Genomic DNA, 25,711 nt, shown 5'->3' with positions numbered 1-25,711 from the left:
TGAGAACAGAAATCGCATGGCGGCAGCAGGAGGCCCCATTAGCTAAAGTGGTACCTCAGGTTAGGAACAGTTTCAGGTTAAGAACGGACCTCTGGAATGAATTAAGTTCCTAACCCGAGGTACTGTACCACTGTATCTTTAGTTTTGTCGGCAGTACCTAAATCTAAGAGGGATGCCTAGGAAAAGAATGAATGCTGACAACTGAAAAGTTTCTCTCAAAGCTCTTTTCTTCCAGGACAAAGTCAGGCAGAGGAATCCAAACTAAAGGAAGCCTGGGTAATAGATGCTGGTATAATTTAGCCCTGTTCCAAACTCTGTTCAGGAGCAGGGCTGCTGCCGGTTGAGGCCTGCCAGGGGAGAAATGAGCCTTTAGAATTGAGTTTGACTTTTTGCTAGGTCACTCAGCTCAACAGAGTTAGGAATAGGGTACTTCTTCCGCTGCTCCATCATGCCCCTCCAATGGAATGTCACTTTGGGGGGACTTAACCTGGCAATGGTTGAACCCTGGCTGCACTGTCATAGAGAACTTCAGCCAGCATATCTCCAGCTGAGCCATGGGCATAGTCAAGGGGGGGACAGGGGGGCAGCTGCCCCCCCGATCAAATAAAACAATAGAAATACTTAACTAACTGACCAGTCAGTTCTGCCCCCCCCCAAAAGTCCTGCTCCCCCTAACAAAAACCTAGCTACACCCATGAGCTGAGCTAGCTCAACTAGCTATCAGTTTGTTTCCAGGCACAATTCAAAGTGCTAGTTATCACCTATAAAACCCTTAAGTCTAAGCTCCTCATATGAACCTGCCTGGGTTTTGAGATCTTTAGAGGAGACCCTTCTCTAGGGCCCACCACCCTCACACACATGTTTGGTGGGGACACAGGAGAAGGCCTTCTCGGTGGCTGCTCCCAGACATTGGAACTCCCTCCCTAGAGAAGCTAGACTGGCTCCCTCTTTGCTGTCCTTCCACAAGACTTTCTTGTTCCATCAGGCTTTGGGGAGTTGACTGCCTTTAATCAAAGGACTGGTGCTGTGCTGCTTATTGATATGTTTAAAACTGATTTTATATACGCATATCGTTTTAAATCAATATTTACCAGTAACTATATTTCAATGATTAAGTTTTCTATGTTTTAGCAGCTCTTGATTTTATGTGTAAGTTGCCTTGAGCCCCAACAGGGGAAAAGGAAGGTGGGAAATAAATATATAACAACAACAACAACAACAACAACAACAACAACAACAACAACAACATCCTATCCTGCCTGTCCTATTCTTCGTAAGTCACCCTAGCACAGTAAGAAAATATCATTATGAGTCTAAATTAAATTTCCATACCGCCCTTTATCCAAGGACCACACAAAAATACATAATACAAACAAGCAAAAACAATGCCCGCTCCAGTTTAAAAGGACATAGATTGTTTAATTAGCCAAAGGCCTAGGAGAAGGGGAATGTTTTTGGATGGTGCCTAAAGATATGTAATGAAGGTGCCAGGCAAGCCTCCCTGGGGAAAGTATTCCATAAATGAGAAGCCACTGCAGAAAAGGCCCATGCTCATGTTGCCACCCTCTGAACCTGTCACGAAGGGGGCACACGACGAAGGGCCTCAGATGGCTCACAGGCACAAGCCAAAAATCCACTCTAGGGCAATACCTTTATCTGACAATTAAAATTTCACAGCATCCTATCCAAGCTTTTGAGTTCACCATAACTCTTCATCAGTCTAGATGGTGAACTGAGCAAATGTGGGGGTGTAGGGGCAGGGGAGAGGTGATGAAGCCATCTCTGGCTATGCACACATTAGTGGCTGAAAACACAGTGAGGTTGTCTCCACTCCACTCCACCCTGGCATTTTAAGCTGCATTTTTATATTGCTGTAAACACCAGAGATTGGGTGGGGATGTTTGCACTGTGCATTGCTTATTTGGTTTCTCTGGATCTGCAGCTTCTGAACTCCTATCCACAAAGCTGTCATGTGCGCGTGTGCAACAGCTGTCTCAGTTTAACCGTGAAGTGAATGTGGCTTATGTTTTCAAATGGGATGGAGGCTGGTTTGAGAGGAAGTGCATCAAACAGCAGTGTTTCTTAAGAAACGACTACACTGTGGTTAACTTCATGTGAACATGGCTTCAGACACCAACAGTGAGAGCGCACTGGAGCCAGAGTAAATGGTGATGTATACACAGCCAAAGTCTACATCTTGTAAGTGTGTTAGGCTGGAATGAGGGATGAGGCAGCAGACATTGAAATGAAGCCGTATTAGGTGCTGTTTGGGTATCAAGTTGCACTGAGGTTTACAAACACAAAAGCCAGCTGTTACCAAAGTCTGTCCTCTATCCTGAGGCAAAATATGCAGGATTTTTTTGTTTTTTTTAATAGGTGGGCAACAGGAAACTTGAAGTAGTCCTTGTATAAACAAAGGCACAGATTCATTTTAGATGGAGCACCAGGGAAACAACAGTCAAATTAGGTAGCTTTGCCTAGCTGTTGGAGAGAATTAAATTTATTAATTTATTATTGTTATTGTTGTCAATAGAAGTTCATTCTTTAAACCAAAATGGGTCTTTGCACACAGACCATTGCACATGAGTTCTGGTGAAAATTAGGAAGGAGTGCAGTGCAAGAGAAGAAATGTGCATAGGCTGAAAGACAAATGCATCACTTGAAGGTCAGATTCTCATGACTCATGACTCTCAGATTTCCCACAACTGAAATGTGGGGAATATGTGAACATATAGCTTCCCCTCCCATGAAGATCTGAGGTGGTGCAGTCCTAGGAGAATTGTGTCTTGCTGAATGTTTGTTCTTATTACTTTACACTAAAGCATGAAATAAAAAAATGTTTTTGAGAGAAGTCTTATGACAAATTGCAGTGAAATTTACAAGCATCCAGGTTACCTGACTGCTTGGCTAAAAACTCCCATCCACAATGGTAATGTTACTGTAAATGAGAGTTGCCACATTGGATAGGCATGTGTCTGTGAAATCAAACACTTCCATTGCCCCATTCTCATTCCAGACTCTAAAGTTACTTGTTTAGCTTTTCTTAAAACAATTAAAATGTCTATATTTTCTATTACAAAAGTTTGCACATATCACTAACCATAGTTTGGCTCATTGTTTTGTTCAAGTTTGGGCTCCTTGAAAAACCACCAACTCTAACCAAAGTTTGTTCTTGGATGTACAGGTGGTTTATCTAAACCACGTGCCAAAATTCAGACCACATGCTAAACCAAACCATGGCTTAGCTCACAGCAGGAGGACTGGGTAGGCGCGGAGCAGACAAGTTGTGATCTCCTCTCCTGGAAACAGCAGGCACACATTTGGCAATTAGAGAGAATTAGCTACCACAAGCATTGCGTGAGCGAGTAAACCAAAACAACCCTACTCCAGCGATATGCACAGACTGACCGGCCAGTAGTCACAGATTGTGCATGCAGACAATAAAAATAAATCAAATCCCGCCTGCTTGGGCGAAACAAGACTTCCCCAAATGACCGTGTGGATAGTCCTCCTTCTCCGTGCAAATGCCTTGGCACAATTGCATGGATGGGCTGAATGGGCTAACCAAGTGCAAGCGCGGAGAAGGAAGGAAGGAAGAAAACGGAAGGGGCTCGGAGAAAGACCCGGGACTGCAGTGCTTTGGGTCAACGCCAGGGGAGTCTCTCCGCAGCTTTGCGAGGAGGACCTTTCTCCCTTTGACATCCCTCCGCTCCCCGCGAAGGGCAGAGTGGGAAAGGCACGAAGCGTGGGGCTGCGAGCGCGGCGCATTCCAGAGGTGCTGCCCCCTAATGCGCCTTTGCGAAAGCTCCGCGCATTAGGCAGGAGCTGCTGCGCCGCCGGCAGGGCAATCCGCCACTCAGTCAGTCCCCCCGGCCTGCTGTGATTTGTTATGTGAGTTTTTGTCTGCAAAGCGACAAACCAGAACAAGGTTTCAGGGGGCGGGAAGAGGAATTTGACTTCGTCAAGGAGCGGCCAGATCCCTTAAAAGCCCCAAACTCCTTGGCGGGGTCCAAAAACGCAGAACTTTTCTTTGTCCCAGTGTAGGATGGCTATAGCCTATGTGAGTCGCTGAGGCTGCCTGGCATGCAGAGAAGTGCCCGTGTGGAGTGGCTGGTGTGGATCGGCCGGTGTTAAGGGGACGGCGGCGGGCTCTGCCACGGCTGCAGGCAGCCCAAGCAGCGAGCTGCCTCGCTCATCACCGCGTTCATTGCGTTTGGCGAGGCCTTTTTTTGCGCCGCGCCGAGCGGTATAATTGATATGTTGGCAGAAGCGACAACGCGGACCGGTGCGTGCAGCAGGCTGATAGGCAAGACGCAGGCGCGCGCGCGGGCGCGCACCCACACCCCACCTTCCCAAGTTTGAGTAGCAATAACAGTGGCGCACACTAGGAGGGCAGGAGAGTCACTTCCCTATAATAGAGAAGCAACTCTGCCGTTGCACAAAAGCCGCGCGTTTTCTCTTGGGTGCAAATCAGCCCTTCATAGAGAGCAAAGACAGAAGGCGGCCGCGGGGAGTGGGGGGTGGAGGAAGAGAGAGGGAGGGGGAAGGCAACGCTAGTTCCCAAGAACTTGAGCTAACGGCAGGCTGCTTCCTCCTCCACTCGTCTTTTTTTTGGAGAGGGGGCTATTCTCCTCGTCGCCACTTCTTTCTCTCCCCCGCCCCAACCCTGTTGGTTCTGGCCCATCGCTCTGCGGTCAGCGTTGTTCTTGAGCAACAGAGGAAACCCTCAAAGACTTTTGCGTTTTGGGGGCGGAAGAGAGAAGGAGGGGGGCGGGAGGCAATATTTGCTGGCCATCATTTTCACGGCCACGCGAAAGTAATAGCGCGCTCCCTCCTCTCTCCACGCTGTCCCTTCTCCGCTCGTATTCCTCGTTCCTGGACTGTAGATATTTCCCTTCTTGACCCCCCCCCCTTAAATTTTTGCAGCCTTCCCTTCCCGCCGAATCCTGACACGTTGCATGTTTGCAAATTGGTGAAAATACCTTCCCTCTCCTTCTCTCCCCCCACCCCGCTTTTCACTCCCAGCCCCCCCCCCCGCCTCAACTCAATCTCAGCCCAGCCGCTCAGATCAAAGCGCCGTGCCTCCCTCCCAGTGGCCGCCGCTCACTAATGGGATTGCAGTGTGCCTGGCTCTGCTGCTGCAGCCGCCGGAGGGAGAGGAGCTGCTGTACCTCTTCGCCGACACTCGCTGGGTGCTGAGCCGCGGGGATGATCCGGATCTTCCCGGATTTCAGCGTGCAGGTGACTGCAGCTGCGGCCGGCGGGGCGGCGGGAGGAGTGCCGGCCGGTCCGGGCATGGGGAGAGCCAGTTCCGCAGCCAACGGGAACCCGCAAAACGTCCAGGGCATCACTTCCTACCAACAACGGTAAGTACACAACCCCCAAAGTGTGCGTGTGGATTAGGCTTCCTCACTTGTTTTGTGCATGTCTCGTGTGTCCTCCTGTGCTCGTTTGTTTTTAATTTTTAAGAAATCACGTCTTGCTTGGGGTTTTTTTTGGGGGGGGGGGGCAGACACTTAAAACAAAAAAAGGATCTTTTAAAAGCGGTGCCCAGAAATGTTCATGGAGCTTCGAAAGCAACAATAACAAAAAAGGGGGAAAGTGAGATTCATGGCAGCTCAAGGGCTGAGGATCTTCCTCCCACTCTTGCTGCAAAGTTTGGGATCCTGTCTCTGCTTAGCCTCCTTCCTCAAGTAGGCTAGGGATTTCTCAATGTCAATGCCTTGTGCAAACCCCACAGCATGGCAGCCAAGAGGTATAATTGATCACCCTACGGTGATTGATAATTTGTTTTCAATTGAACATGGTAGAGTTTTCACTTGGCGTTTCACCCTTTGCAATTCCACAGTTTTATTACAACAGTATTAGCATGTCACCTGTTACTAGGGGAAAATCTATCAGGAAACCCTAAGCGGGCTCAGCACTGTGGAGTATTCAACTGAAATGCATTCTAATGCAAATTTCCGAGGTTCACAGACAGCTCCTTTAGGAAGGAAACATAACCAAGTTGGCTTAGGCAATAAGTCATAGTGAAGTTTAAAGACCTTGCTCACCTTTTCACTCTCCCTCAACCATTCACAGACAGGTGGTAATGTTAACAGGACCTATAATTAAATGGCATTCCAGTCCTTTTTTTCATAAGATAATAAACAATAATGCTTTTGTTTGCTTTTCTTTGTCACTAGAAGATCACAGCAAAGATGCAATGATAAAAAGGGAGCAAGAGACTAATTTTAGACTGCACCCTGCAACATTCTTTATTCTTTTTGGTGCCTTCCAAGTTGCTCCGACTGTTAGTGTAATGATAAATGAAATATTAGATGAGAAGATAAAGGATGTGTGCAAACATAAACAACTCATACTTTAAACTTAAATTTTGAAGTTCACTGGTTTGGGAACTCTTTAGAACCACCAATGTTTATATTTCAACCATTAAGGTTTAGACTATGACCCCACTCCGTCCATCAGTATTGAGACAGACGGCTGTTAGGGCCAAGTTTGGGAAACAGTTTGCTTTTAGTAAACTGGCATGCTGCTGATGCTTCTGCACATTTAGGATAAACACTTGAGATTCTTGAAGTCATCTCAAGAGATGCTAAAGCATGCTCAGAGCCTGTGAATGTTTGAAATTCAAAATCGGTGTTTTGCTTAAAGCAAACACAGGAATTCTTTATATAAAATAAGATAGATAAAAGTTGGTGTCACTCTAGCCTTCCTTGGTTTCCGAATTACAATATTTTTTGTCACTTGGAGAATTCTTAAAATTACATAGGAAACCTCTCTTTAAATAGGAAGTGCAGTGTAAGAGTCAAAATAGTTTTGCCTCTGAAGGGGGATGTCAAGGGTCAGAAATAGCAGATTAATTTTTACACAAGTGCAAGTTACTTTCTGAGAAATTATGTTGCATTGGAAAGAATATATTTATAGTTTTAAAACGTAAAATTGCCTAGGCTGTAAGGAGTTAAAGGGATATAGTAACCTCTAACCTGTAGCTATTTATCCCAACTAATGCCTATTTACCTGGGAGTAAGCCTCATTGAATTTGTAAGGATTTACTTCTGAGTAGACATGATGAGGACTGCACTGTAAGGCTGCAGTCCTATGCACACTTTCATGGGAATTAGTCCTATTATACTCTGTGGGACCTACTTCTAAAAGCTTAGTTTAGTTAGTATAGGTTCATTCTTTTAAAATTCAAATTTATATTCCAAGATTCTTCCCTTTCAAAATGCACAGTAAAATAAAACCCTTAAAAAGTTCAGAATATTAACTCTGCACATGCAGATGAAAAACAAGTTGTATTTTTTCATTTGAGCTATTAAAATACTATTCCATGTGATTCTGTGAAATTGTTCCAATAAGGCAGGAGGGTATTGCTACTTCTTCCACACTCATTACAAAACCCAAATGACACCTGTTAACTTTATTGCTTTTTAGTAGGATAGAGGAAGTTAAAGGGTGTTCAGAATGCCTCCATGGAATCCTGTAAGATCACAATCCTGAGTTTATAGGAACAGCATTTATATTCTGTGACAAAATAATTAGCAGGTCCCTTTCTAAGCAGATGTACTTCCTTACAATTGTTTATCTCTAATGATTTTTGTGTGCCATAATGCAAAAGAAGGACTCCTTCTGGTGGGTTTGAATCAGAAGAAGGTGAATGAATAGTGTTTCGGGGAGAGAGACAGAAGCAGTTTGTAGAGTTCCAGGATGCAAGCTACTCAGGCCGGTTGTATCTCCTTCTGGGAGCCCTGAGGGACGTCAGGCAGGTCAAACTTGCTGCCTCCTCTGGCAGAGATCATATTTTTGGGGTCACTGACTGTGCCCTGCAGCCAAACTTTCCGGCACTTTGCAAACTCCTTATGCAGCCATCCTCTTACCTACACATGTGTGGATTGGTTGCATTCCTTTTAATTGCCTTCAGAATCCAGTTGGAACACCTTAGATTTTAAATGCTCCGATTGCCCTGCTTTTGCTGGAGAACTTACTTTTTGTTCCTCCAGGAACAAAAGCAAGGGGCTTAACACATTACTGACATGGAACTGCTTTTCAGCTGACATCGGAAAATACATTCGAAAAGTGCCCCCCTCCGAGTCTCTCGGGCTCTTAACTTTTAAAAAATAAAAAATAACTATACCATTTCCTCAGCTATGCTCACTCCCACCCTTTATTTCACACATTTCCTTTTCAAGTTTATAAACTGGCACAGTAGCAGTCCGTATTAAGCACCAAGTGTGAACTTCCCCTAAGAGCGCGGGCGATCGCTGCGCCACGAGAAATACGGTAAACTGTACGTCGCGATGGGTTGCTTTTGCACCCATTTCCACGCAGTCTCGCGTCCGCTCCATAGTATTACGGTAGTTGGACGGAGGACAAGAGTCAGACGCATGTGCAGCCAGCCTGCGTAGCTGAAAGATGTCATTCCATCCTCCGCACACACACACGCGCGCGCGCGCGCGCACACACACATGCTGTGTACATAAAGACACGCACGTATGCTAGTAGACGCATAGGCACCCAGATCTGTGCACACTAATAACACCCCCCTCTGCATGTGCATATACATACATATGCATGTAAGTACTGTACACACACAGATAATATAGTGTGCACTATACTATAACAAAGTACACTCTTCCTATCCCTTCTTTTGACCCCGTGTGCTCTGCCATTCCGCGAATGCGCGCAGCCTGTCGCCAGAATCCAGCCCCAGTCGCCAAGCGAGTGCCTGTCTGCGGCTCTCCAGCCTCCCTCTCTGTCTCCCTCTCCTGCTGCTGCCGCCTGCGCTGCTCCAGAGAAGGAAAGTCTGCGAAACTGCAACTGAGTGGCGTTGTTGCGCCGGCAGCGGAGGCTCTCGCGTCCCTTTGCACGCAAGGAGTCAGAGCGGTCGGAGCCGGCGAAGCAGCAGCTGGAAAATGCCCAGAAATACTTTCACAGCGGCCAAGCGCAGGGAGCCCTGACTTCTCACTTTCCCGCCCCCCTCCCAGGGCCATGGTCTGGCCCCGCGCTTAAGCCTGTCCCGCGGGCTCAATCTCTCTCTCTCTCTTTCTCCCACACCTGCCGGGCGATGCCAGCGGCCGGGTTGCCCGCCGGGGCTGCGCGCCTTTCTCCGCCCGCCGCGGCTGGCCGCTTGTCGCTGCGCCTGACATGCCTTCGGAGGCGGCGGAGCCTGGGCTCTCTCGAAGGCTCGTCGGCTTCTGGACGGCGGCGGCCCGGGCCCCAGCAGCGCTAGCCAGCGAGCCGAGCAGCGAAGCAACAACCTGCGCCAGGACCGCTGCGCCGGGGAGCGGGAGCCCGCAATGCATTGGCCTCCGTACTTTTCCTCAGCCTGCCTGCCTGAGCAGGGCCATTGCCGCCGCCGCCGCCGCTCCTGCTAGACACAACACCACACACCAGGAGGGGGAAAAGTAAGGGAGAGAGAGAGAGAGAGAGGAAAGGGGAGAGAGGGGGAAAGGAAAGGGGGAAAAAAGCCCAGGAAGATGGCGCCCACCAAGCCAAGCTTTCAGCAGGATCCTTCCAGGCGAGAACGGTAACACTTTCTCTGTATTGAACCTGAGGCGGCAGCGCCTGCCTGCGTCTGGGGCGCCGCCGCCGCCGCTTGCAGCCTCGGGTCTGGTTTGGTCGGCTTCCATGCCCGGGAAAAGGAGAAGCGGAGGGAGGGGGTTGGCGGTGGAGGAGGAGGAGGAGGAGAGGAGAGGAGAGGCAGGCGGCGGCGGTGGCGGCGACTCTCCTCAGCCTGCAAAGACCCGCTCGCGCTGCTCGGGCTCGGGAGTTCCTCTTGGTGCATGCATATTTGTCTGCTGCTGCTGCTGCTGCTGCTGCTGCTCACACAGACACAGCAGCACACTTGGCTAGTCTCGCAGCAGCAGCGACCCTGCGCCTCCCCGCTCATTGCAGGAGTCGGTGTTTGGCGGGAGGGAGAGAAGGAAGGAAGGGGGAGTGAGGCGGAATTCCCGGGAGGCAACTTTTCGGCTGGATGGTCTTGGCGAGGAGGAGGCGGCGGCGGCGGCGGGGCGGAAGGGGGAGAGGCGGGGAGCTTGCTTCCAGGCCCAGCATTGCCTTGTCGAAGGGCCGGCTGGGCTGGTGCGGCTAGGCCGAAACGGCTGCCGGAGAGGAGCTGGCCGGGCTCTTCTTCGCAACTGCCGGGGCAACTTTAGTCAGAGGCGCCTGGCGACAATTCCGCTTAGCCCTTCTCTCTTCTCTCGCGGTTTTTTGGGGGGACGGGGGCGGGGAACCAGCCCGAGGTTGAGGTTTAGCCTGTCGAACTTGTTTGCTCTAATGCGCGGTCAGGGGAGATGCTCTGGCAGCCGCCGGGAGAGTTTGCTGTGGCGGCCGAGGCGAGAAGTGGGCTCGCCTTTCCAAGTCTCCACACTCCTGTTTGCGTCGCGCGCGCTCTTCCCCTTTCCCGCTTCTTCCCATATACTTTTACTGCCGTTGCTGGTCGGCTCTGCGTCTTGTTGATGACATGTCTGTGCATCTGTCATCCGAGTCCAAGTAAAGTGTGTCTTTAGAGAAGGGCTCCCTCTCGATGGACGAGGGAATTCCCGGCCTATTGAAAATTAATGGGCACATGGGGCAGCCCCGTTTGGAAAGTATTGGGTACGTGTGGTTGAGCCACTGGAAACAGTGAATGAAGGGGCTAATTGAGGTATGAAAGACCTTTGAAAACAGGTGAGCTTTCAGGGCAAGCCATCATGACCTTTCTGCAAGAGCAGGCTGAAAGGTTTTGTCCGAGCTCAAAAAGTTTTAGCCTTGAGTCTGTTGTTTCTGAGCATGTGCAGATCACGTTTTGGGTAATAAGAACCAGCCTTCCTAGAAACAGGGACAGGGCTTCTGGAGCAAAGGTGTGAGTTCCAGGCAGGGCTGAGACTCAGCACTTCTCTTTATGCAGAACAATTCCTGCACAAGGGAAAGTGGAGGGATGCTGATGCAGGGAATCCAGAGAGGACAATTGGGAATGGCATAGAGGTTGCCATGGGTACTGAGAGGCTTGGTTACTCAAAACAGAATAGTTGTGGAATGATAGCACCCACCACTGCAAGGAAGGAGAGCTTCCATGGTACCTCCTCCACTAAGCAACATATTACAAAGTTTACAAGTTCACCTGATGTTACTGAAAAATGCTTTGAAAAATCATTTCAATCCTATATAACCAAATGGAGACCATAGTACATATTGGTTTCCTCTTTTGCTCCCTTTGATTTTCCAGTTCTGCTTGGTGAGGAAGGTTCCCATTTGAGATATAAAATGAAAACCGCCCACTGAGTTGCTTTTTAAAATGTCTATAGATATTATGGGGTGCATAATGATTGATCAGGCGAACTTGAAGAATTGTAAGTTGTTGCTTTATGTTGATACAATGTACCATTTGGCTTTGAAAATGTGTACTGATCAGGAGAGTATAAATGTAAATATGTCTGCTCCTTGGATTAAAATGGGTATTTGAGGGTGCTTTCCGTATCAGCTGAGCTAGTGCTTGGAATTGAGCTGATTTCAAATTATTTTCTAAATAGGTTTAAATACAAACATTCTGCTTTTGTTCATTCTGTACTTAGTGCTTTGTTTATTGTATAAGCTGTTGCATCTTGTACCTCAAGCTATATTTGGATATGCTCATGATGGAAATACATCATCTTGTTGAAATTTATGGAAATTAGAGGTTTAACATCCCTTTACTTCTCTTTAGCTATGAAAATTCTGTGTTTTCCCTCCAGTGACTGTAAAAGCATCTGTGTATTACTAATAATGTCTTTAGCAGCATGCTGGTTTCCTGCACATAGAGTTGTACATTTGAGAGGCGAAAATGCCAACACATAAATACCAATATATGCTGTCATCCTTTCAAGCACCCCCCTCACCAGAGAGTCCTGTTCTCTCTCCCCCCCCCCTTTATGAGCCTGGTACTATATTAGTGAGAAGTGTATTTGCCGGGACAGCTTCAGTAATCTCTCCAGCAGAGGCATATTTGTGTGCCATTTTGGGATTTTTTTCAAGATAGGAATCTTGAAGATAGAATTAATTTCTAGGGGAAACTTCATAGCCTGTGCATGAGTGCTTTCTTTATCACCTGTCTCCATTTGGCATTCGGAGAAGGTAAATCAAAGTGTGCGATTTGTTATTCTGCTCCACTTGAGAGCTGTACTAAATAATACTTGGTCTGAAATTCTGATTGAAGTTGTAGGAGGATATACTGTATTTAATTTAATGCCCTTTAATAGCATATTCTTGTTCAGCTCTGATGCTGTCATCTTAAAGGTTGGATCAGAGTAGTTATATCCTGTAGGGAGTGGGAGGAGTAATAATTTCAGCAGGGGAAGTAGCCTGCATTCATGAAACGCCAATAACCCAAAGCTTGGCCTAGTGTCCACAACATTGTTTTATGCCTTGAGGCTTAACTTGTTGTCACTGTGTACAGCGTTCCAGCTATTTAGGATTTTAGGGAACCTGAGTTGCTTCTTTGCAGTATGGGGAGAGGCTCTGCTTAAGATATAATATGTCAGACTATTGACTCTTAATGTAAGATAAGTTAAAAATTCAGTTTTTAATTAAGCAAATGCATAGCATTTTCTTAGTACACAGTCCATACTTTACTTGGGTTTTGCATGCAGAAGCTTAAGTCCAGTTTCTCTGAAACTGTACAGCCTCATCCTGCACATTGTTATATGTATGTATCAATGCTGCAGTTTTATCAATCCACACTTAACTGGGAGCTCCATTGGAGATAGTGCTGCTTACACGAATAGAATTAGGCTGCTCACGCCACTGAAATAAGGAGGTCTCCGTGTACAGAACTGTAGGGTAAGCCTCAGTTTAATGCACACTTGCTTGGAAGTAATTCCCTTGACACTCAGTAGGGTTTACTCATAAGTGTGGTTAGGACTCTGTTGCTAAGATATTAAAAATGAATTCATTATGCAAAAGTCCAGTATTCACAAATATCAGGATATTATAATTGGTGAGCTAGAGATTTTTTTTAAAAAAACCAAAGAATAGAATTCTTTGTTATTTGGTAACTATAGATAATTTTCAACATTTTTTGGTCATTATTTGAGAAAAAGTAATTGAACTTGTTGCATTTACATCTACAGTGTTATAGGCAGAAAATGGTTCAAAAGAACCTAGGATTATCCAGCTCTGTGGAAATATCCAAGGATGTTAAAGGCACACAATTGTAATGCATGTGATATGCCAACAGTGATTTGTAAAGCATATCACTGTGTTTTGCTGTAAAGTAAAGACTAAAAAAAAGCTCCCTTCATTTTTTTATATTTCTTGCTAGACTATATGCTTAAACGCAGCAGTGATAAATGATGATATGCATTGTCTAACACTTGCTTTTATATAAATAGCTCCAGAAGATTGCTTAAATGATAATCGAAAATATGAAATAGGGTGGCCTTCATATCACAAGGCCAAGGGTCTACAAATGGAAAAACTGAAATAATGAAATATTTCCAAGGCAACAGACTGTCAACAAGAACAGTAATGCATGGGCATATCATAGAGGTACCAGAGAGGATATTAGATCTTATAGCTCTAGACCTAGGAGTTATAATGACCTTTATTAAATAGAACCTCCCACATTGCCACAATATCTCTGATTCCTGATTTATGGATTAGCAATTGCACATTTTGAAACATGCTGCTTATATATTTTGTTTACTGCATTCATACGTTGGGTTCACATACTATTTCTATGAGCATTGATCAACATATAGTATGGGATTTTAGCAGCTAATGAGATTTAATCATACAGTTTTTTGTCTGTATTTTTCATATCCCAAGGTTCTATAACAAAAAAAAGTTACAGCTATATAGCATGTGGTGGTAGTTTTTAAATCTTGATACAGAAATTTCAGGACATATTAGAATATATTATGTAGTTAGCATCCCACCTGGGAATAAAATTCCCTATGGTCAAGTTCCATGCTAGATCGTAAGCTATTTCGTGGCATCATGGTGTGAGATGGTAAGCAAGTTAAACTTCCTTTGAAGTTTCTTGCTAGGTTGCTATAATAATACTTTTACCTTTTAAGAATTTGGTGTTCTGCTTCATTATTAAATTATAAAGCAGAGGCACTTCAAATATAGGCATTGCTGGAATATCGTTTTGTCACTGCTTCCATCCATCTGCTTTAAGTGTAACCTATTGTTTTATAAAATGCTTAGAGGTTTTGCTACAATTGAGCTATATATACATTTTGCTAAGCAAATAATGATATTCTCAATGTTTTATTAGAACAGTACAATTGTAAAACTATTATGCCTTATGTAGTTTTAAAAACTGGTGGTTTGCATGTAGGAAAGTCAATATTCTGAAATATTTTAATTTGCCCTGAAATTTCGTATCCTTCACAGTAATTTTGGTAAAATTCTGTATGTGATGGAGTCATTTTATTAGTAGACTTTGAGCTGCTAGATGCACAATAATTAGAAATTACTTTTCACCTATTAGTTAACGTTTAGACTTCATTTTAGCCAACATTGATATAAGAAAATTGTCCATTGCATAATGGAAAGTTTTTTGATGTTAGTGTTGGTTAGGAGCAGTTTTGATTATATCCATCTGATTTCAAGTGTGGAGGAGGGGATAAGCATGAGGTGCTCTAGTGGAATATTTTATATGTGTGATAACACATGAGACTTTTGCCTATTGTCAATCCATCTGAATATTATACCACAAGTTGCTGTCTTATAACCCATTCCCTTGAAACTAAATAGCAACAAATTCAGTAGAGCTCATCAGTACTTTTCTTAAGTATTTGCAGAAAACAACTGGATACTTTATAGTTGATAAGGGCTTAAAGCTGACAATTAAAATGAAATGTTTCTATGTTGTTCAACCTGTATGGAATAGGATATTTTGTAACACTTTTTGCTTTGCTATAGATTGCTTATAGTTAGAATGAGATGCTTGAACTATTGATGCCTAGAGACCTTGACAGGTTAATCATAATTTGTTGTAATACCATATAAATTTGCAGGATGATAACACAGTACAGATATGAAAGCTGCTGTAACAGATGTGACTGCAACATTGTTTTGTGACCAGTATGATCAGTAGTTTCACAATATATAAAGTGCTTTTGAATGAATAGTTCTCCTGTGCCCTTTATTTTAACAGGACTTTGAGTGAAAGTATTCATTAATAATTTATGATATGGTTGTGTATTACACTGAATGATATTACACTGAAATATACACTATACTGGGAATAGTGTCTTCTTTTAAACATGAAAAATATAGGCCTTCTTGATGGGACTATACATTTAAGCTCTGTTGTTGTTAAAGAAAAGCCAGAATTAATTGAGTGCACACGTTTGGTAGGAGCAAACTGTTTACATATATCACATTTTTGTTCTTTAGCTTCCTATATCTTACTTCTTTCATAAAGATGATTTCAAAATTCTTGTTTGCTGCAGTCACTGTGTGCACATTTAAACTCAAATTTGTAAGGGAACTTAAAAAATATATATACAGAGTGCTGGTTCATTTAAAGGAAGAGATTTAATTTTCTTATGAAAGTTCATTTGTTCCACTTTTGCATAGAGCAAAACTTCTATAATACTGAGTGAATAAATTCCTTATTTTACTTAATCTAACCGATGATAAGAGGCATCCAGAGTTCTTCAGATCTACTCCAGGATTCTCCATCTTTTTTTAATAGAAAGAATGTTTTAAGTTTGTTTTATTGTTATCATAATATTATCATTACCATCATTTATTTTGTTTATGACATCCTCCTTTGAACAGAGTCCGGGCAATGTACAACAAAAGATAAACAATGCATTTACACCAGTGATTAAAACAAATACAGGAGGAAATTATTCACAAAGTAACAGTCATTAAAAACAGAACTCTCATATTCCTGTTTAGGGCACATTACAGTATCAGACAGAAAAGGCCTACTTGTGGTCTGGATCAACTGAATTCTGTCTGCACAGGGCAGAAAATAATCTCCGCTTACCTGGGGGCTCTAGGGAAGTGGCATTTGCTAAATAGCACAGTCGTCGCTTGGTCCAAAGGGCCATTTTCTTTCCCCTTGCAACCATGGGTGGGGCACCCAGCAGCTCCCCTTTCAGCCTCACTGGGCTTGGCACCAAAATGTGTGTTTGAATGTAAACTGCACTTTATAAGTCTCAGCAACCATAGATATGCAAGGTGGGTGTGGATGGCAGCTCCCTGATTGTGGAATTCTTTCCCTCCCAAAGGGGAGACTGGTTCCGTCCCTGATTATACCTAGGTAGGCAGCAAAAGTGTTCTTATTCCATGTGGATTTTACAGGTTTTAAATATATGCATTCCAACTTTTTTTATTGGTTTTTTGTGACATACAAAAACATGCAGACACCGAAAAAAGCAAGTAGCCAGTAACAAAGTAATACAGGGTTGCAGACTGAAATAGCAACAGCCAACCAGTACTGTATACCAAATTGCAGTAATACTTCACTGAATATCAGATGACATTTAAATACCCCAACGTTAATGAAGAATGAAAAGCCAAAAGGATATGGGAAGATCCCTCCCTGTTAATATATTCAAGGAAGGGAAACCAATCTGCATCAAAATTGTGAGATTTAGCCTCTCCCCAGACCACTGTGTCTGGTCAAGCGTTCCAACAAAGTGATGCTCCAGATATTGGAGAGCCATGCCTCAAATGGTAAAGTGTCAGGAGACTTGCAATAATGGGCAATAACTAATCTGGCAGCCACTAATAACGTGAAGACTACCGGTTTTATGTGGTTTTTAAATATATGATGGAAGGTTTTAACTCTGTTTTGATTAGAAGGTTTTGTTGTCGGATAATGGTGAGTTGCTTGGTTTTGTTTTCTTATGTAAACAGTTTTGGGGGCACATTTTAGGGCTGAAAGTCATTACAAATCATTATAAATAAAAATGAAATAAATATACAGAAAATTAATGGATTTGGTTAAATGAGAAAGTACCTGGTTGTGAGGGAGAGAAGTTAGGATACTAGCCAAGATGAGGGATATTTTGATCAAATTTAATGGATGCTTACTGGAAAGTTAATATTCCTTGGTAGGAAGATGAGTACTAATTGTCTCCAGTTAGTGACATGACATAGGACTGGGGCATCAACTTGTCCTATTTTCTCTGTTCACTGCTATGCCTCTTCCACAGAAAGCAATTAGACCTGGTACTGTTCGGATTCAACTGAAACCCCCAGCAGGGGAACATTTCCCAGGACCTGTAATTGCTGATCTTAAAGTGGTTGTTCTTGAAGAACAAAACCTTGAAGAGGTATTACTGTGTGAAATTGCTGAATTACAACTTAGCAAGAAGTTCAGTTATATCACCTCCGGATTGAATTGAGATACTGGGCTTTTATCCAACTGCTGGTGTTCATTCACTTAGCTAGGATGTTTGTGTTGTGTTATCAATTACAGCTGCTGTGAAGTCCCTGTGTTTATTTTATATACAGTTAAACTTTTAAGATATTTGTTACGGGCTATATTTTTTGCATTTTGTTACCATGTGACATACTATTTACATTTCCCACCTTCTAGATATAATATACGTTTCTTCAGTAATATTGTATACAAATCTGAGACTAAATAAATCAAAATAAAAGTTAATCACATGTAAATCCTGCCTTTTTTCCTAGGGTGCTCAAGGAAGCATCACCACAATCCCATTTTATCCTCCCAACCCATAATGTAGTTGTATACATTGTGTATGACTATCATAATACCCAGGTCATATGCAGCTAGGGGTAGGGAAATATATATATATGGGCTGCAGGCATGCATACGTTTATGCAGAAGGTGAACTTCACCGTAATCAAGGTATTAAAAATTGAGGTTTCAACAAAAAATATACAGCACACAGACTGGGTCCACACTTATTCCACATAAATAAAATACTTACCTTCTGCTTCTGCTTTTTGCCATTTATTGGTTTCTATGAAAAGAAGGTGCATAGCACCAATGAGAGGTTTACCATGGTGCCACCCTTATGTTATCTGAATTGTGCCCATTCAAACAAAGCTCTAAACAGTATTGGATGTCTGAAGTCCCTCCTCCCATGTGAGTCTTATCAATGCTTATGATCTTTATCAGAAACCCTTGCTAAATTCCCACCAGAGACTACCCGGTAGGTAGGGCCTTTTTTGTGGTAGCACCAGAGTTGTGGAACTTTCACCCTAGGAAGGTCATGCTGGCCCCAGAAAAAAATGTAGTTGTATACATTGTGTATAACTATCATAATACCCAGGTCATATGCAGCTAGGGGTAGGGAAATATATATATATGGGCTGCAGGCATGCATACGTTTATGCAGAAGGTGAACTTCACCGTAATCAAGGTATTAAAAATTGAGGTTTCAACAAAAAATATACAGCACACAGACTGGGTCCACACTTATTCCACATAAATAAAATACTTACCTTCTGCTTCTGCTTTTTGCCATTTATTGGTTTCTATGAAAAGAAGGTGCATAGCACCAATGAGAGGTTTACCATGGTGCCACCCTTATGTTATCTGAATTGTGCCCATTCAAACAAAGCTCTAAACAGTATTGGATGTCTGAAGTCCCTCCTCCCATGTGAGTCTTATCAATGCTTTTGATCTTTATCAGAAACCTTGCTAAATTCCCACCAGAGACTACCCGGTAGGTAGGGCCTTTTTGTGGTAGCACCAGAGTTGTGGAACTTTCACCCTAGGAAGGTCATGCTGGCCCCAGCTAAAAATTGTTTTATTTTAAATGGCTTTTGATGGGTTTTAAATTCTGCTTTCTGCTTTTGTTTTAATAATGGTTTGTTATATTTAAATTGCTGCCTTTTATTTTATTTTGTATTTCACTTAAGAGGGCCTTGTGGGCAAAAAAGCAATTCATATATATTTTAATAAATAAAATAGCTGATCACATTTGCAGCAGCTCCCTTATGAATTAATTGTTTCTATATGGCGTTAGAGGGCTGTGTCAGACTATTTTGTGGCATGGGAAAATTCAAATTGCTATTCCTCAGAAACCATCTCTTGCTTGAATCCCCTTTTCATACACTGAGACCTCACAATTAAACCTTGTCAAATTAAAGGATGAGAGGAGAGGTGTAGATACTTACCTGAAAAGTCCCAAATAGTTTTGCTGTAAATAGGAGTAAATTTGGGGAAAATATTATTCATCTTTAATCAAATAGAAACAGTGAAGGGGAATGATAAGTGAAACAATCATATCCATTGCTGGGCTTGATTATATATGTAGGTATGTGTATGTATGTATGTATGTATGTATGTATGTATGTATGTATGTATGTATATAGAGAGAGAGCTTTGTGATCCTTTGATGTTACATCAATATTTTTAAAATCTTGTTTCTTTTGGGCTTATATTTTTAATTTAAAGAAATGTAAATTGTGGAACAGCTTGGTTTTAGTAACCTGTATTTTTAACCAATGAGTTTCCCTACCCCCCCCCAAGTGCTTTTAATATATAGCAAGTGACTAATATTTTTGGAGGTCAGTGATTATGTGAACTTATTTGTAGGGCTTGTAAAAATCACAATCATATCAGTAGAAGGTTAGGTTGCCTTTATAGTTTCAAAATCCTGAACAAAATGAACTGTTGTCCACTATTTGGAGTATATATTTCATGTATTGTGAATAATCTGCCCTAAAGTTTATTTTAGTTTAAAAAGAAATCTCTCTAGCACTTGGCAGGATTATAGAGACCAATCAGTTTTCTAATGCTTTATATAGAGGCCTGCTAGGTTTTTGCATCTAGAGGAGAGATAGTCTCTTCTCTGGTCATGTTCCAATTGCTGGCTAACTCTGCATTGCTGGGCAAGTGATCTGGAGATATATTAGGTCCTCTACTTGAGAGCAGGAGAGCTAATAATCACATCAGATACACTAGCTTGTGCAGGGAAGCCTGTATTCTGCTGCAACAACTTAATAAACACTGTTCAGTTTCTGAACAAGGAAGGGAAGACTTAAACAGAAGATTGGAGGCTCCCCCAACTTGATAAAATTGTGGCTTTTGTGGAATTGTGTATTTGTAAATTGAAAAGTATAGATTTGTCATTCAAATTGCTGGTAATGGTTAATATATGCTTGAGAACAAGAATGCAACATTGACATTGTACTTTACCGTGTTTCTCATATTATAAGACACGTCTTATATTTATTTTTTCCTCAAAAAAACACACTATGGCTTATTTTCAAGGGATGTCTTATTTTTTTCCTCCTCCTCCTGCCGCGGCCAGCATTGCTGCTGCTCCTATCACTATGTCTTATTTTCGGGGTATGGCTTATATTCCTTGAATGCTTAAAAATCCTGCTATGGCTTATTTTATGGGGATGCCTTAAAATATGAGAAACAGGGTATATAAACCAGAGGTTTTCATTGCTTCATTTCACACCCTCGTCTATTCATGCCGCTTAAGCTTTTGAATCTCACTTGGATTAAAGTTCACGTTTCTGGTGCACTAGCTTAAATGATACAGTTTGTTGTAGAATTACCCTTTTAAGTTTGAATGCCATTTCAACATAACTGTATAATTTGCTAAGTTTTGGAATAAAAGTCTTTTTTCTCCAAGGAGAGAATAGGCTTGCAGCATTGTAGAGAAACACAAAATACTCAACCACTTGTAGGTAATAGTCTTTATAGGTCAAGGTGGAGGTCAGTGGAAAGGGCTGAATGACTGAATGTTTACAATATTGGCTGTGGGATAAAAAAAAGGACTTTTGTAGAGTGTGTTGTTTATCCCTTAACCTTCATAATGGCACAAAGTGGCTGATCCTATTTGTGAAAAGTATCACTGGATACAGAATTGGCTGCTATGCTTCAGTTCTGTATAAACTATAGGTTCACAAAGAGATTCTGAAAACTGGTATTAATGAATTAATGCTTTGTTTGTAGGAAACAGAGGATCATAAACCTGCCAAAATAATACATTCATATATATTTTTCACTGTCTTTAACATTTAACAAAGCATATGTTTCTGGTATGACACCCAATCGCTTTGCTTCCTACCCTACATTTTGGCAGCATAAATGAAACAATTGCATTCAAAGGCTATTATTTGAAGATTCAAAGTTTATATTAAAAGTATTGTAGTTGACTAGATGTTCACTTTAATACAGTAACCATAATGTTTCATGGTTCCTTTGTAAGAAACATGTTTGCTATGTAAGCAACATTTACTTGTGCTGAAGAGGGTTATTTTTATTACTGTATTTACTTGAATCTAATGCTCACCTTTTTTGGCCATGTTATGTTGCTAAAATTAAGGTGCGCATTAGATTCGATGGCGCATTAGACGGCAGATCTTTACATTAATATATATTTTAAAAATATTATTTAAAAAAGTGAATAGACAAGAACATGTATACTCTTGTAAAGAGAAAATATTTGAAATAAAAGCAAGTAGTTTTAGTTTATACCACTATTGTATTTTTATTTTGGATAGTTGATAAATTCTGTAATTTAAAGTGGATTGCTGTAATCTGAATTCCATGGGGGTTCAGATGTACATATGGCAGTCCGCGCACCAGTTATTTACTGTAAGGAAGTGCTATCCTGGATTGCAGAAACTATGTTGGATCCAGACTTTTGAAATCAGTGGGGCTTGTCATTACTATAGTAAGAACTGTTGGTTTCAGTGAACCCACTGTATATGAACAAGAGCCAGTGAGTTTGTGTGATATGCACAATGCAGAGAAAACCAGCTTATGCTGAAATCCTGCTAGAAATAAATGACACATTAGAGATAAAAAAATTAAGTACTAACATAAACTGTCTGATTTAAGCTTTGCTTTTCCCAGGCGCTTAAAAATTGTTCTGGTCGAATACTCAGAGTTTAAAAGCAGATCTTCCCAATTTTCTGTGTGGTGGGAAATTGGAGTTGCTCCACCTTGCCAGCCCCGAGCTTTGGAGCCATATTTGATCTGTATGCTCACCATACCTCAAAATCAGTTTTATAGACTGCTTTTATGCTGGGCTCTCCTTATGTAGCACCTTTTCTGAATTAGACTACTTTTGTACAGTTGTTTTTAATATATACATCACAGAAGTATGTCCTATTGATACAAATGAAAATTACTTCCAAAATCAAACACAGATCTAACTTTGTGTAAGTCCACTAATTGCAGCGGGTTTCAGTGCCCAAACTCTGGTGCAGGAAGTGGTTAATCTATTTAGAATCCAGGTTGTCATATTCCGGCTTGAATTCTGCATTTGTATGATGGAATAATGGTATGCAAGTTTTAAAGATAAGATGCCAGTTACGGTGGAATCCAAGTATGGTAACATGAAGACTTCTTGGTGCTTAATTGTAGCTAGTTGCAACCATAATCTGAGTATACCAGCTTTGTATTCCAGCTGCTATGATCATACTGTACAACCGGAGTGGCTGTTGCCTTAATATCCTGGAAGCATATACATGATCATTGATTGCAACAGAATTCTGGACTATATATAGATACTTTTATTTTTCAATGTTGTGTGTGTATTATATTATATATTCCTCCCCATGCTCAAGATTAGAAGATCTGTACTGTACCGTATTGTTTCTTAGATCAAGAACCATGGTAATAAATTAGATATTTATCTAGATCCAAACCCAAATGCTGATGATGTCTGTCTCCACTTCAGTACTTTCAGCTGAATACACATCTGAATGTGCTCTACATCTGGTGTAATCAGTCATAAGCAACCATGCAAACTACAACTGAATTGGGGTGAACATCTTTTCCAGAACACCTGATATTTAGCAATTACTGATCCTTGCATTATTGCATCCATTTCCAGCAAGGCAAACTTTTCAGGATCAAAGCAACAGTTAACAATTCATTGCAAGTAGCGTTTGCAGTAACTTTTAACAAATCCAGTGTTGGCAATCTATGAAAAGAAATTGAAACGACTAAGATGCTTCTCTAATTTGTATTCTGTATTTGGTAGCCTTGAAAAAGTATTATTTTTTACTTCTGGGGAAGGCAGCTAGAATTTATTTTTTAATAGCTAAGGTTTTCCTGTTTAATGTTGATTGTACTGACAGAAGAAATAAATAAAAGACGATAAAGTAACAGTTCTGGTTTTTCTCTTTTTTGCCATACTATGCTGCTGGCACTTCTAACTTAATTTTAGTTATGAGAAACACTAATAATTTAAGTGCTATACAGTATGAAACAAATAATAGATTGATAAACTTTATCTGATGAAACATTCCGTGCACCTTATTTGTTACAATCTGTTTAAGCGAAAAAATAGCTTTCCCATACTAGGTTCCATTAAACACAGTTGGACTTATTTCCAAGTAAATATACATAGGGATGTGCTGCACATGTCTTTATTTTTTAGATAATGTTATAATTTAAATACCTGCTGTGAAATCACTTTTTGATTCTTTTCTTTCTTTCCTGAAGTAGGCTCATTTCTTTTCTTTTTCCTTTTTTTGCAGATTTTTATTGTTCTGTGTAAATGTAATTTGTTAATCCTGTGAAATTTGTCATAGATAAATTTGCTTGGATTACCTTGTCACTACCGTATCTGCATTCTTTTGTTCATTGCTTATTCATAATTTAGCAGTCTGGCAGTGAGCCTTTTTGGGATGCTCACAAAAGATATATGACCTCTACCAGCTGCTACTCTAACCTGCAGAATGCACAGCAAGACATTAGGAACGTGAGGATTCCTCTACTGATTAAAGTGCTCTTCATTTAAACAGTCTGTTCATAAGAATCTCAGGAATTTCTCTGAATAGCTCTTTCTTACTTTCCTTTTTCCCATCCCCTTACAATTAGTTTTAACTCCCCATCCCCTGAATTAATGAAAATAATAATAATTTCTATACTAATTTGGTAGTAGCTCTTCCCCCCCCCCCTGCAATGGGAGTTAATGGAATTATAAAAACTATTGACAATGTAGTTTCTTACAAAGTTAAGCATATTAAAAGAACTCCCTTTGTTATTATTTTAAGCCTACAAAGACTTCCTTTGACATCTAATGTTGTGTTGTTGTATGCTGGTTTACATAGAAGCTGCCTGATTTAACCCTACGCCACCCAGGTACTTGCGGATTATACTGTGTGAATGCCTCGTAGTGTACAATATACCAAAAACATACATAGAATGTTGCTTAAAGTGTACCAGTGCTCCACTACTAGCTAATGTTACATTTTTCACATTTTAACTCTCCCCCCCCCTTTATCTGTAGATCATCTTCTGAGTATTGGCTAGTTTTTACCTCCCCTTTGTGCTTTCTAGTTTGATTCTAGTTCAAAATAATTCATTGCTAATCCATGCAGTGTTGGTTCATCTTCATCACTTTTTTGTGATTCAGGGCCTTCAAAGAGCATCATTCTACACCATTTTCAGCTCTAGCTTCTTTCACATTAATCCTTATATTAAACAAAGCGTCCTAGCTATTTTACAAAACGTGACATTTTACAAAATTTTAAAAACTCTATTTCCTAGTTATTTTTATTTTTGCATGAGCAACATTCCTTGGATTAGAATTTGAGTATGTAAAACTGTTGCATTTCAGTTCATGTGGTGCAATCCTAAACTTGTTTACGCAGAAGTAAATCTCACTGAACTCAGTATATTTACTGAGTAATTCTGCTTATGACTGCAGTCTTGGGAACAGGGCCGCCTCAAGCATGTCGGGCACCGTGGTGAGGAGATCGCTCCGGCGTGGCTTCCGCTGCTGGCCCCGCGCCCTGGTGCCCCGCGCCACCCAGCCTACTCCTAGAGCCGGCCCTGCTTGGGAAGCTGCCTTATACTCAATTCTGGCCTATTTGCCTATGTACCTCAATCTGCTTGGATGTGCAGGGGCTCTTCAGTTTCTCAGGCAGAGAGATTGCCTACTATGATCCTTCTAACTGGATCCTTCTAACATGGGACCTTCTGCAGACAAGCTCTGTGCTTACTAGTGAGGTATGGATATATTCTTAATACCCTTCAGTATAAAATTGCACATTAATCTTAACTTTTCTTGCAAGTCACCTCAAACACTTAATGGAGAGACAAGGTATAATTGGCCCCAATTAGAAAGGGGTCTATGAACAAGCAAGACAGCATCAGCAGGAGGATTCCTCTCCTTAAGTTGGGATTCCTCTCCTTAAGCAGGTGGGTTTGGGGTGGGTGATTTTGCAGAGCATGTAGTCACTGACGGCTTGTTGCTGCACTTGTCCCCCCCCCCACCCGCCCCCCATTCCCAACTGGGGAAGAGCAATGTTCTGGTAGCCAGGTAGTCAGCTTTGAAGCTCACTGGGTGACCTTGGGTCAATCACTACCTCTTAGCCTCAACCACCTCAAATGGCTGTCGTGAAGATAAAAGTGATGGGGATAACTATGTACACTGTCTTGAGGGAAGGTGGAATATAAGAGTAATGACAGCATACGCTCCATGTCACCCTTTCACTTCCTGCTGAAGAGCTTTCTAGTGAATGGAAAGGGAAAGGGTATCGTGTGTTTTAACATATAGGTTGGGCTGAATGGCCCCCATCCGGAGAAAGTCAGTTGCACATAAGCTTAATTTAAATGGATGAGGACCATGTGTTTGGATCAATACGTTATGTTGGAATAGGAAAGATTAAGTAACTGTTCTGTATAGGCCTTCCCATCTTTCTGCAGCCACTTGGTACCTTGTAGGTGGAGGAGTTAGATTGCTGAGTGATGGTAATAATAAGATATTCTTTGATCCAATGTGAGTAGTCCTAGACTGAAAAAGAGACCCATCTTTTGATTTCA

The 25,711-nt window shown here is 41.9% G+C and overlaps 1 protein-coding gene across 9 annotated transcripts in view; it reads left to right on the top strand.

The window, feature by feature from the left end:
* The first annotated feature begins 5,049 nt into the window (after nt 1–5,049).
* The window catches only part of NPAS3 (neuronal PAS domain protein 3), a 630,215-nt gene continuing 609,553 nt past the window's right edge, over nt 5,050–25,711 (top strand). For 4 of the 9 annotated variants that reach the window (XM_060273012.1, XM_060273007.1, XM_060272999.1 and 1 more), the window contains exon 1: nt 9,271–9,529. In XM_060273012.1, the coding sequence (XP_060128995.1) occupies nt 9,480–9,529 (50 nt within the window). In that variant the 5' untranslated portion in view covers nt 9,271–9,479. Of the gene's footprint in view, nt 5,367–8,524; nt 9,530–25,711 lie in introns of those variants that run through there. The other 5 variants (XM_060272993.1, XM_060272985.1, XM_035109621.2 and 2 more) reach the window with 4 other exon arrangements.

The sequence above is a fragment of the Zootoca vivipara genome, chromosome 1 (assembly GCF_963506605.1).
Source record: "Zootoca vivipara chromosome 1, rZooViv1.1, whole genome shotgun sequence".
Classification (NCBI taxonomy): Eukaryota; Metazoa; Chordata; class Lepidosauria; order Squamata; family Lacertidae; genus Zootoca; species Zootoca vivipara.
Note: the sequence above shows the minus strand (reverse complement) of the source record. Positions and strands in the feature narration are given on the sequence as shown.